Source organism: Halichoerus grypus, chromosome 2, assembly GCF_964656455.1.
Source record: "Halichoerus grypus chromosome 2, mHalGry1.hap1.1, whole genome shotgun sequence".
Lineage (NCBI taxonomy): Eukaryota > Metazoa > Chordata > Mammalia > Carnivora > Phocidae > Halichoerus > Halichoerus grypus.
The window spans coordinates 30,035,407-30,046,694 of NC_135713.1; the positions used below are offsets into that span (position 1 = coordinate 30,035,407).

Below are 11,288 nucleotides of genomic sequence, written 5' to 3' on the forward strand. Positions count from 1 at the left end.
ACGCCCTGTGTGGCAGTTCAAAGGGGGTACGACTAAGTATGGGGGGGTCACGGCATGGAAGCAGCCGTGTGGTTTCCAAAAGGCCTCACCTGGTGGCTCTTCCTGGTGGCCCACCTCGGTGCTCAGCCTCATAGCTTCCCGGGCACAGCAAATTGAGCAGGTAAATTTGAATCAGAATGACCAAGTCCTGCTAACCAGATTCACAAGGCCTTGATAGAGAAGCCAGACATGCATTCGTCTGTTCATTGATTCATTCATTCATATGTTTCTACTTTTTCTTTTTAAACTGAGGTATAACTTCCATGAAGTGCACAAATGTCAAGTGTACAGCTTGATGACTTTGAAAAATTTTTAAACACGTAGATACCTGTGTAACCACCACCTAGAACAAGATAGAGAACATTTCCCACACCCCAGAGAGCTCCCCCATGCCCTCTCCCAAAGCAGCTAACCACTATTCTTGGTCTTTTATTATTGTAAAAAACAACAACAACAGAGGGTGACAGGGTATCTGGGGAAGCAGGAGGTTAGTTGGAGGGTGGGATAGAGCGGGTGCATGTGTGGGAGAGTCAGGCCATGGAGAGGCCAACCGAGCTGCCTCCCCAACCACCACCTCACAATGAGGCTGGAGTCCTGGCTGCCGGGTTCACTGTTGACTCCCTTGAGTACGTTCTGGCTCTTTGCATGAATAGGAGCGTTATCAGGTTGGAGAACAGGAGAAGAAAGCCCGTCTTTTGTCTAAACACAGCTGAAAGGTTTCCATTCACTGGATTACAATCACGTTCCAGTCTAGCGTCCCTGAGATTATCTTGAAGTCACCTTGATTCTGAGATCTGGGTGTTCCTGACCTTTTTTGTTACATATTTACAGCCTGTTGGTTCACTCTCACACATGACTACTCTTCCAGGAGAGGCTTGATGAGTTTAACTCTTGGTGGCAACTTTCTATTTACTACTGGTTCCTCCAGATATATTGTCAACCTCGGATATGAGCTGCATTAAGGACTGCGTGTACTGGGGATGGTGGGGTTATTTGTTTGGATCTTACTGTGTGCCATGCTCTTTTATGTAATATTCCCTACAGTCCTTTAGGGAAGGTATTAATTCCCCCATTTCACAGAGGAGGAAACAGTCTCAGAGAGATCGGGCAAATGGCCAAGGTCACAGAGCTAGTCATTGGCAAGACTGGGAATCAAGGCAGGCTAGTCCAATCCAAGTGCCCACACCCTTTCTGTTACCCCTCACTGCCTTTCATTAAAGCCACACCTGGTGATTCGGCTCAGTTTCTGCCAATCAGCTCTCAGCCCTGCTTCATCCTCATTCATTCCTTCAAAAAGTCATTTGGCCACTAAATAATGAAATCTGAAAATCCCACCTGCAGGCTGCTTCTTACAAGGAGACACTGGGGGTGGGAAAATGCATTAGGAAGCCGTAAACTTTTCAGGATCAGAGCGACAGCTATGTCTCCTAGCTCGTCAGGTCACCCAAGTGTTGTGCTCGGTTCAGTGTCAGTGGGCTGGAAGACTCCCTGGAGCCTCCGTGATTACAGAAATGACCCCTCGTGCGTTCCCTGGGGAAAGCCAAGTGCTTTCTCTTCTTGCTCTTTTCTCAGAGCGAGTGCATGCAAGAGCTCAGTTACTAATCCAGGTTTCCTTTCAACATTCCTATTTCTTGGCCAGTGAAGTCACAGAGAGACATGTCCTCTTATAAACTGAGGAGAGGTGCCCTGGTGGAACACATTTTCTTTGAAAAGCGTGATTACATTAGGCTTTATTACATTATCAAGGGGAGGTCTAGGCAGTTGGCCCAGTGCCCAGCCTGGAGTAGTCACTCACGAAATATTTGTTGAATTGAATTAAACTAGAATTATTAAATGAGCACTGTACTGAGAGGGATATTTCTTTCTGGTAAACAATATGTGCACGTCTTCTGAGACCTATCGGGTATAAGGGTATCTGGAAACTGAAATAGAAAATACAAAGCTACTGAGTGGGCCTGATAGCAGAGTAAAATTGGGAGGGAGGAGCAGATCAGACACCAAGTTAAGTCCTATCCATAAGCTTTGGGATTTTGGGCAGATCCTCCTGATCTCTTTGGGGCTTAGCCCACTCTGCCGTGTTGTGTTCTGTTTTGTTTTGTTTTTCAGAAAGTGAAAACACATGTATGAGTTTCTGAGAGCTGCCATAACAAATTACCACAAATTGGGTGACTTAAAACAATATAAATGTATTCTCTCACAGTTCTGGAGGAGAGAAATCCAACACACGGGTGTTGGCAGGGTTGGTTCCTTCGGGGGGCTCTGAGGGAGAATGTTCTATCCCTTTCTCCCAGGTAGTGGTGGTTGCTGGCAATTCTTGGTGTTTCTTGGCTCATAAATGCACCATTCCAATCTCTGCCTGCATCTCTGTGTTGCATTCTTTCCTACCTGTTTCTGTCCCTGTGTCCAAAAATTTCCCCTTTTTTATGAGGACATATTGGATTTAGGGCCGCCCTAACCGAGGATGACTTCATCTTAACTAATTACATCCGCCAAGACCCTCTTTCTAAATAAGGTCACATTCTGAGGTTTGGGGGAGACAGTATTTGACCTAGTAAACACATTACAAATGATGAAGCCCTTCTTGTTCCTGATACTATAGGACTGATGCTTCTGTACATGCCAAAACCAACCAACAAACACCTTGAGGACATTATGCTAAATGCAAGAAGCCATTCACAAAGAGACAAATACTGCATGGTTCTACTTGTATGAGGTTATCGAGAATAGTCAAAGTCACAGAGACAGAAAGCAGAATGGTGAGAGGCCAGGGAAAGGGTGGATGGTGAGTGGTAATTTCAGGGGTGCAGAGATTCAGTTTTACAAGATAAAATGAGTTTTGGACATGGCTTGCACAGCAATGTGAATGTACTCAGCACTACCCAACTAACCCTGGAAAACGGTTAAAGTGGTAAATGTTATGTTACGTATATTTTACTACGATTAGAATTTTAAGAAAAACTTTTTTTTGGAGGGTGGGGGGATCATTTATGGCCTAGCCTGGAAACCTAATGCTTTTTATAACATTGTTGTATTTTGTATTAAGGAAGGTACATTCTGAGTTCCAAGGAATTTTTGCAATGGGAATCGTTCGGGGCTGCCTGCCTATCTATATTTCACTTGATTCTGTCCGCTTCTTCTCTCGTGCCGTTAGCTACAACCTGGGCAGTGGCGTGGCGTCCATCGTGGTTAATGGCTCCTTCAGTGATGGTCGGTGGCACCGAGTCAAGGCTGTTCGGTGAGTCCCCACCACAGGGTGAGACAGAGCTGGAGCTCAGCAAGAGCCAGATGTGCTGTCCACGTGCCTGTGGCCCCAAAGTCCTGCTCCCCAACCTTGCCTGGCATCCTACTGCTTCTGACCTGGGTCATCCAGGGCGTTTTGTTACTAAGGTCCCGCTTGCTTTTCCCTAACACTGACAGGCCAGAGGGCCTGACCTCTCAAGTCTGCCCTCAACAGAGACCACCCAGAGAAAGAACTTTTTGATGGCTAACCTGGAAGAGGGCCTCGCTATCTTGTGAGATCTAGATCTCTCTAGTAGGATAAGATTTCAGGGCCTGTGGACTTTGAGGAATGCTTCACATCTCACCCACTTTTTTTTTTTTTTTTTTTTTTTGGACATTACATTACCTGAGCTTTAGAAGCTGTGTGCACCCTGCCCCAATTACATATCTCCCCCCTCACAGAGGTCACTACCCTGACTTCTGACTAACTCCGGGTGAATCATTCCTTTAAAATTAGTTTTACTTCCTCTTAACAGTATATTCTGAGAAACCAAAGAGCAGGCCCAAACTTAGCTCTGTAAAAAAACATGTCAGTCTTGCCATGTTAGATGAGGGTTCTAGGAGTTGAGCTGAATAGAGTGTGTGGTTCAGGTTCCCTGAGCATTTACCATAGCCCTTTCTGGGGAGGTCCATGGGTGAGGTCAAGAGTGAGGCTGGGAACCATGGGGCTACCATGCTCAGTTTCCTCCTCAGCTCACATATAGGCTGTGGTGGGAGTAGCCTTGCTGGACTCCACTTTCCTGTCCATTACTTATTACCTTAGAAGTTGATACCATGTTTTTTCAAACCTAAGATGCCATTGATTCTAAGACGTAGCCTCATTTCAGAGATATAAAAAAAATGAAAAATTCTTAGATGAAATAAAGTGGGAGGAAGAATGGAATTTTTTAGAGTAATGGTGAGGGGGGGTGGGAAAGGCTGGTCAGGCAAGATAAGCTGTTGGAGGCATTGCTCATCACAGCATTCAGGTATGGGATTCTAAAAAAGCATATCCAAAGTGGGGAGGCAGTGTATGGTCTTGAGGGTGAGGACAGAACAGAATTACCTCTAAAGCTCATTACTAGAAGAGTTTCTACCAAGACGTGAGGCCTGGCCAACCGGATTTATATTATTGTATCCCCCAAAAAAGAGTAGAGCCAGGAAACTCTGGAAGGTGAAGGAGGGGCTAAAAGGGGGATGATTGGTTTTAAAAGCTTTCCTTGAATTTACTTGAGGAGTTAGAACCCAAGCCCCTTTTCTACCTCATCTAGCTGGCACACTGCTCTTTCCCTACCCATGGGAAAATAAGGAAAGACATTTCTTTGGAGAAAGTGAAATAAGGTTCTGAGCTGGTGGCACTAAGCATAACTAAATACTGGACTACTGTATACTGTATAAACTATATAAACTAAAGCTGGGGACTGTGGGCAAGCTCATATGTTGAATATTAAGAACCCCATAATTCTTCCCCCAGTGTGATTCCAGAATGCTGGGAGCCAGGCCTATCCCCCACAGTAAGGAAAGTAGAAAATTCAGGTGTCCCCCAAGAAAATGATTGAGCCAGATCCCAGCACTATGAAGCCCCAGGCAGCAGAACCGAATCTACACACAGAGCTTCCAATCTGCCTTTTAGTGCTTTTTTTCTTTTTTAAAGGTTTTATTTATTTATTTTAGAGAGAGTGTACAAGTGGAAGGAGGGGCAGAGAGAGAGAGAGAGAGAGTCTCAAGCAGACTTCCCGCTGAGTGCAGAGCCTATAGTGGGGCTTGATCTCATGACCCTGAGATCATGATCTGATCTCATGATCTGAAATCAAGAGTTAGATGCTTAACCAACTGAGCCACCCAGGCGGCCCAGTGCTTTTTCACTTCACTTAACTATGAAGTGGCCGTCAGGAATCACTAGGCATTTGAAAAAATCTCCGATGTAAAAGATGGATAGCAGAACAAATCAACATAACAAAGCAATTTGAAGGAAACAAAGACTTGAATGAAAAAATGATAAATGATAAAAAATGATATAAATGGGGGCGCCTGGGTGGCTCAGTCGTTAAGCGTCTGCCTTCGGCTCAGGTCATGATCCCAGGGTCCTGGGATCGAGCCCCACATCGGGCTCCCTGCTCAGTGGGAAGCCTGCTTCTCCCTCTCCCACTCCCCCTGCTTGTGTTCCCTCTCTCGCTGTGTCTCTCTCTGTCAAATAAATAAATAAAATCTTAAAAAAAAAAAAATGATATAAATGATTAAAAAAATGATAAAGCATATTACTACGTCAGAGAGATAAGAGAGACCAGTAATCCAAGAAACAAGAACAGTTTGCTGTAAAAAAAGATTAGAAGATCAGTAAGGAACTCCTAAAAAAAACAGTGCAGCCTGGGTTGGTGCAGTCCTCCAAGATCTGCACAAACGGGTGGTTTTTTGAAGAAGGTCCCTGGGACCAGATAGTTTGGGAACCAGCATAGAAAATGGCAAAGCCCCTGCCACAGATGAACACCTCCACTCCGCTGTCCCCAGAGTCGCTTTTGGATGACTCTCTAGGTCCTTTAGAAACTTCTCGGCCATTCTTTGTCCTCCCCCAAAGTAATCCTCTACCTGTTATCATTGGCTTTCCATTTTGCTTAGAATACTGTTCGAACTCATCACGTGTCCCCATGTCCCCACCAACCCTCCCCTTATAGTTCTGTTCTTCTCTGGCTCCCTTCAGGAGAAATGCTTCTGGCCACTCTCCTCCCACTTCCAGAATTCTCTATGCCCAGCCTGTACCAAGCCCCTGTCTTTTCTCTCTTTAGCACTGCCGCTTCCTGTTTGCGTTACCCTCCTGCTTCCCCTGACCTACCCAGCCTTCGAAGCTCATCGCAGACAGAATGTCCCTTGAAGCTTTCCCTGACCCTCTCTCCTCCTCTGTTCTGCACCATCCTGGCATTCCTCTGCTGAGGAGTGGTGACACAGTGTTGTCACGTACAATTTGAATTTTTTTGTTTGCCTCAGGAAACCATAAATTCCTGAGGGCCAGGAATTTTTTCTTTTTCATTTTTGCGCCTCCGTCATTTAGCATAGTGCCTGGCACAGAGTAAGTACTTGAATAGAGTTTTATTAAAATGAAGGCATAATTGAATTAAGCTCCAAAAATGGTGGTCTCTGCAGGGATGGCCAATCCGGAAAGATAACTGTGGATGACTATGGGGCCAGAACAGGCAAATCACCTGGCATGATGAGGCAGCTCAACATCAATGGAGCTCTGTATGTGGGTAAGTGACCTTTGACCAAATCTAAATTACGCCAGCGTCTTCTTGTTAGGCCTCCAGTTGTCATGGTGGGGTTCCCCCAAAGAGGTGCACTTCACCAGATCAAATACTTAGAAATTGGGAAGCTTGCCATATATTCTGTTGTTCCATTTTCTGAACTTCTGACTCATGGCTGAGGGGGCAGGAAGCACTTAGATGCTTTTGTGCTTTGGACTGATCCACCAGGAAAACCATGCTTTTCTTGTTTATAGAACAAAAACCTGCCTAATATAGCTCCGACAGTTCCCTCTGAGGAAGGAGGATCTTTCTTGTCCCCTCTCAAAATTAGAATGAGTAGTATTTCTGTAAATAGTTTAGAAACCGCTACTGCAGACACATAAACACGAAAATAGATCTCTATCCAAATGATATTTCCTAAAAGTGAACTTAATTGAAAGCTTTCAATATCAGTGTATTTCTTTCGGGTTAGGATGACATCACCTTTAACTACCTGCTGCCTTCCGTTGACATTATACAACATTTCAAAATTTACCAGGCACTGTTTGGTTTTAAGTGGTCAGTTGGGTCAGCAGTCACACGTGAGGTGGGTATTTATAGCCTCTGGTTGTGTGTCAGGTCGATACAAGTCCGTCTGTCCCTTCAAGGGTTATTATTAATTAGACAGATGCTCTGCACTGAGCAGTTGGAGGGGCTCACAGCCCTCACCCATCCTGTCTGTCGAGGGACACCTTGGTCAGTGAAGACTCAGGTGTCCTAACGAGACCTGCTCCCCTCTGGCTCAGCCCGTCTCCCTCTTGCTTCCTGGCAGGTGGAATGAAGGAAATCGCTCTGCACACTAACAGGCAATACATGCGAGGCCTCGTGGGCTGTATTTCTCATTTCACCCTGTCCACCGATTACCACATTTCCCTCGTGGAAGACGCCGTGGATGGGAAGAACATCAACACGTGTGGAGCCAAGTAAGCCCAGCTGGGCTTGCCCAAGGGACACAGCCTTCTCTGCTGAGACTCCCCGGGGCCCCGCGACCCGCCAGATGCCACGCACGGAGGCATGGCGGCCAGGTGCGTTTCTTCCCATCAAGGAGAAAGTACCCCCTGATGAGAAACTAGAACCAAGACAGGAGTCCCTGTGTGGCCTTTCCTGCCGACACTCTGTGGGCCAAACCCAACGGAATACTCTGTGTAGGAAGCGTCGAACTTTGTCCATTGAATGTGCAGGGGCTGCCAGAGATCACACTTCAATGCAAATTCCAGAGCCTAGCTGCTGTAGCTCAGTGACTGTGTTGTGATTCATAGTGAATAAAAACAGAAAGAAAAAAAAAATAGAGACCCAAAGGGCAGTATTAAAATACTTCCCTCCTTCCCTGACTCATGACACTTTTGCTGACAGCAGAATGACTATTTGACCTTGAACCTTGAATTTCTCACCTTGGCCCATGCATTATTTAGGATTAATCCCTTGCACTCCTCAGTGGCTGGTTCAGTATGCTCTGACTATTCCATGAAAATCAGGAGGAGGGGAGACTAAGCATGGAGTCACAGTTAGAATGCTGCCCCCACCAAAGTTTACCTTTAATGAAAACTCCCTACTTTTTATAATGCAAATCGAAGAAAACGGGCACCATGATTTTGTAGATGTCTTTTTGTATGTGTATATTTTTATAGCTGCAGATTGTCCCCACAGTATACTTTTGCAAGTTTGTGTGGACAACCCTGAATTCTTTGCACACTTCCTAAAAATTTTCCCCCAGTAAAGACTTGTTTTGGCCCTTCGTGACATCCGTCGGAGTGGGATAGTTATCTTGGGGTGGGCAGCTGGGGGAAGCTGACTCTTCTCTTGCAGTAAATGTTGATGGCTCAAGGAGATGAACATGAAGCTTCCCACATAAGCAGATTAACAGGTACATGTGTTACGGAGGAGGGTCACTGTCATTTTTGCTTTAAGAGAGGGGGAACGTCTGTAGTGAACCTGAATAAAGGAGATGAAGAAGGCTAGAATCATGCGTTCAGTCTTTTATTCATTTGGGGGAGATGTTGCTGATGCTTGCAGAAGCCGTGTCCACAAATGGACACCGATACAATTATTCATGATCTGTAGACACAATCCCTGCAAGTAGAGTCTCACAGTGGGTGATTCTAAGGCTGTTCTGGGGCAGGGGGTGTCCTCAGCATGGTCTGAGTGTCTGGGCAAGAACCGGAGAAGTGGGTGCTTCCTCTGAGCCCTTGGCGGGGACCCGGCAGACAGCTGGCTCACTGGCAGATCCCCAGGACGGGACTTGCTAAGGGAAAGGTGAGATGAACACTGTCCCCAAAGAGGAGGGAAATCGGATCGGAATCACGTACGAGCCTATAATTAGTCCGTCATGACTTGACTCTGGTGTGTGCAGCGTGCGTTCAGCGGAGACTTTGAGCTTTGGGTGAAGCACAGTGGTGAGCACTTTGAGAATTCTGAAAACTGAATAAATGAACTAGAGACATTCCCCTCAGGCTTCAGCCTTCTACCTCTTACCTTTGGGACCTCCGATGACCAGGATCCTCCCTCTGGGAGGAATAACAACAACGATGGTAATAAGGACAGTGATTGTAGCAGCGACAGTCCTGGTAATTCCTTTGTTCCTCCGGGTGTCAGCTGGGGAGTACAGTTTACAGGAAAGCCACGTGGTAGAAAGGGGGCTGTTTTTTATCTTTTTTGTCTTTTTTGTTTGTTTTGTTCCGTAGTTTAATGAATTGCAAAATCTTCCTGCTAGCGTTCAGCTTAGAAAATACAGAATTATCATATTGTTATATGTATCCCTGTATCCTTCAATTTCTAGCCTACACGGTTTCCTGAACTCTTCATGGACTTTTATGTCTTTGCACAATTTTTTTATGCTGTTTCCTCAGCCCAGCATATTACATTCCTTAATCCAACATGTCTGTATTCTCTGTCCCTTTCAGGGAATCGCTCAGAAGGTTCTGCGTCAGGATGTCTTAGAAAGCGGGTTTTGCCCGCTCCCAAACACCCTCACCTCCACCGCTCTTCCATGGAGACGACTGCTAAGAGCCGGGCTTCCTCAGAGAGAGTGGGGTTGCCTTCCTAGCATAGTTTCAATCCATTGCCTCCAGCCAAAAAACAAAACAAAACAAAAAAAACCCACCCAAAAAACAACCCCAAACAAATAAAACATTGTGATTTTAGCAAAATATGCTGCTGAGCTGAAGCCAGGAGAGTTGTGTTGTAGATGAGCTGCTATTCCCTGCAGGTGTTATCTGGACAAAAATGCGGTAACTCGGGGCCAGGGACCTGGGAGTGTGTGCTGAAGCTGAGGAGAATTGCGGGCCACCTTCCCCTCTGGGTGGGGTGCAGAGGGGTTAGAAAGGGTGACCCCATGGCGGGCTGAGGGCAGGGGAGATCCTGCTGACAAGAGGGCAGCAGAGTAGGGTGACCCCAGAGGAGCGGATCACCTGGGTGCTCAGGATCAGAGAACATGGTAAGTATATCCCAAGCCAGGAGCAGGGCTCTTTCACCCTCTCGGTGGACAAAACCCAGGAGATACGGGATGCATTTATAGGGGAGGTGGTTGTGGGGATACAAACGGCATTCTGAAGCTTGACCAGGTGGTTCTTTGGGTCTCAGCTGGACCCGTTCACATGTGTGGTAGTTGGCTCATTTAGGATGGCCTTGGCTGGGATGGTGAGGTGACTCGAGTCTCCTCCGTGTGGCTCTCCTCCTCGTGGGCCCAGAGGATAGGCTGGTATGCCCTTGTCACTAGAGAGGAAGGCAAAGACACTCGAGTAAAGGTGTAAGGCCTTTGACAGCCTACGTTTGGAACTGCGCATGTCCGTTCTGCCACATCCCATTAGTCAAAGTCCATCGACCGAAGAGATGAGGAAACAGACTGCACCCCTGCAGGGGAGAGAAAGCCACCCAGCAAAGGGCCAGGCACAGCAAGGGTACGAGATCCGGGCCATTAATGCCATCCGTCCCTCACAGCAAGTCATAGGTTGTTGAGAGAGGTGGTGTGGTGCGGGGTGGTGGCCCCCCCGGCCACGGTCCTCCTGGGAGCGGGGATGAGGTCTGTGAAGTTGTCAGTGGCCGCCCGGCCAGGCAGGGCCCATGGGGCAGCATCCGTCCCTCCTCTACACCTGCTGTGCTCTGTGCTCCCTCCTTTTTCCACCTGTTGCCTGATACTTACTCTGAGGACGGGGATTTAGGAGGGGGATAGGATTTGTGCCCTAGCTTTTGGGTAGTGGCTCTGTTGAGAGAATCCTGAAGCTGCCTGGGCCCTGGGCTCCTGAGAGAGGTTTGAGTAGCCAGGGAGCTCGGAGGTTAACGGCATCCCTGTCCTGCCCGCCAGGGCTATCGTGAAGCCCGGGTTCCTGAAAAGTCCCCTGGTCAGGATCTGAGAAAATCCCCCAGACTTCCATGTGCCCTAAGCAAGGATGGCTGGCGGGGAAGGGGTGAGGACAGGGGTGTTCTTGTCGTTCCTACTAAAACTGACTCTCAAAACCACGTTTCCTCTAAGCCCGGTTGCAGGATTCTCAGTCCCCACACTGTCCCAGAAGCCCGTGAGTGGCAGCTTGACGACCCCGGGCCGTCGGGCACCACTCTGAATGGCTGCCCTGCTCTCCCACCCTCTTACTTGCTCTTCATTTCCGGCCCCGGGCCTGTTCCAGCCTCCGGGCCTGTGCCAACACAAACAGGCCTCAGGTTGCCGGACGCGAGCCACCCGGGTTTCGGAGTAACGGGTGCTTTCCTTCCCACTTCCCTCCT

The 11,288-nt window shown here is 47.4% G+C and overlaps 1 protein-coding gene across 6 annotated transcripts in view; it reads left to right on the forward strand.

The window, feature by feature from the left end:
- Window positions 1-8,533, forward strand: part of EGFLAM (EGF like, fibronectin type III and laminin G domains) — a 175,177-nt gene extending 166,644 nt beyond the window's left edge. For all 6 annotated transcript variants that reach the window (XM_036111083.2, XM_036111084.2, XM_078066658.1 and 3 more), the window contains 3 exons: window positions 3,191-3,274; window positions 6,436-6,539; window positions 7,345-8,533. In XM_036111083.2, coding sequence (XP_035966976.1) covers window positions 3,191-3,274; window positions 6,436-6,539; window positions 7,345-7,499 — 343 coding nt within the window. In that variant the 3' untranslated portion in view covers window positions 7,500-8,533. The remainder of the gene's footprint in view (window positions 1-3,190; window positions 3,275-6,435; window positions 6,540-7,344) is intronic.
- The last annotated feature ends 2,755 nt before the right edge of the window (window positions 8,534-11,288 follow it).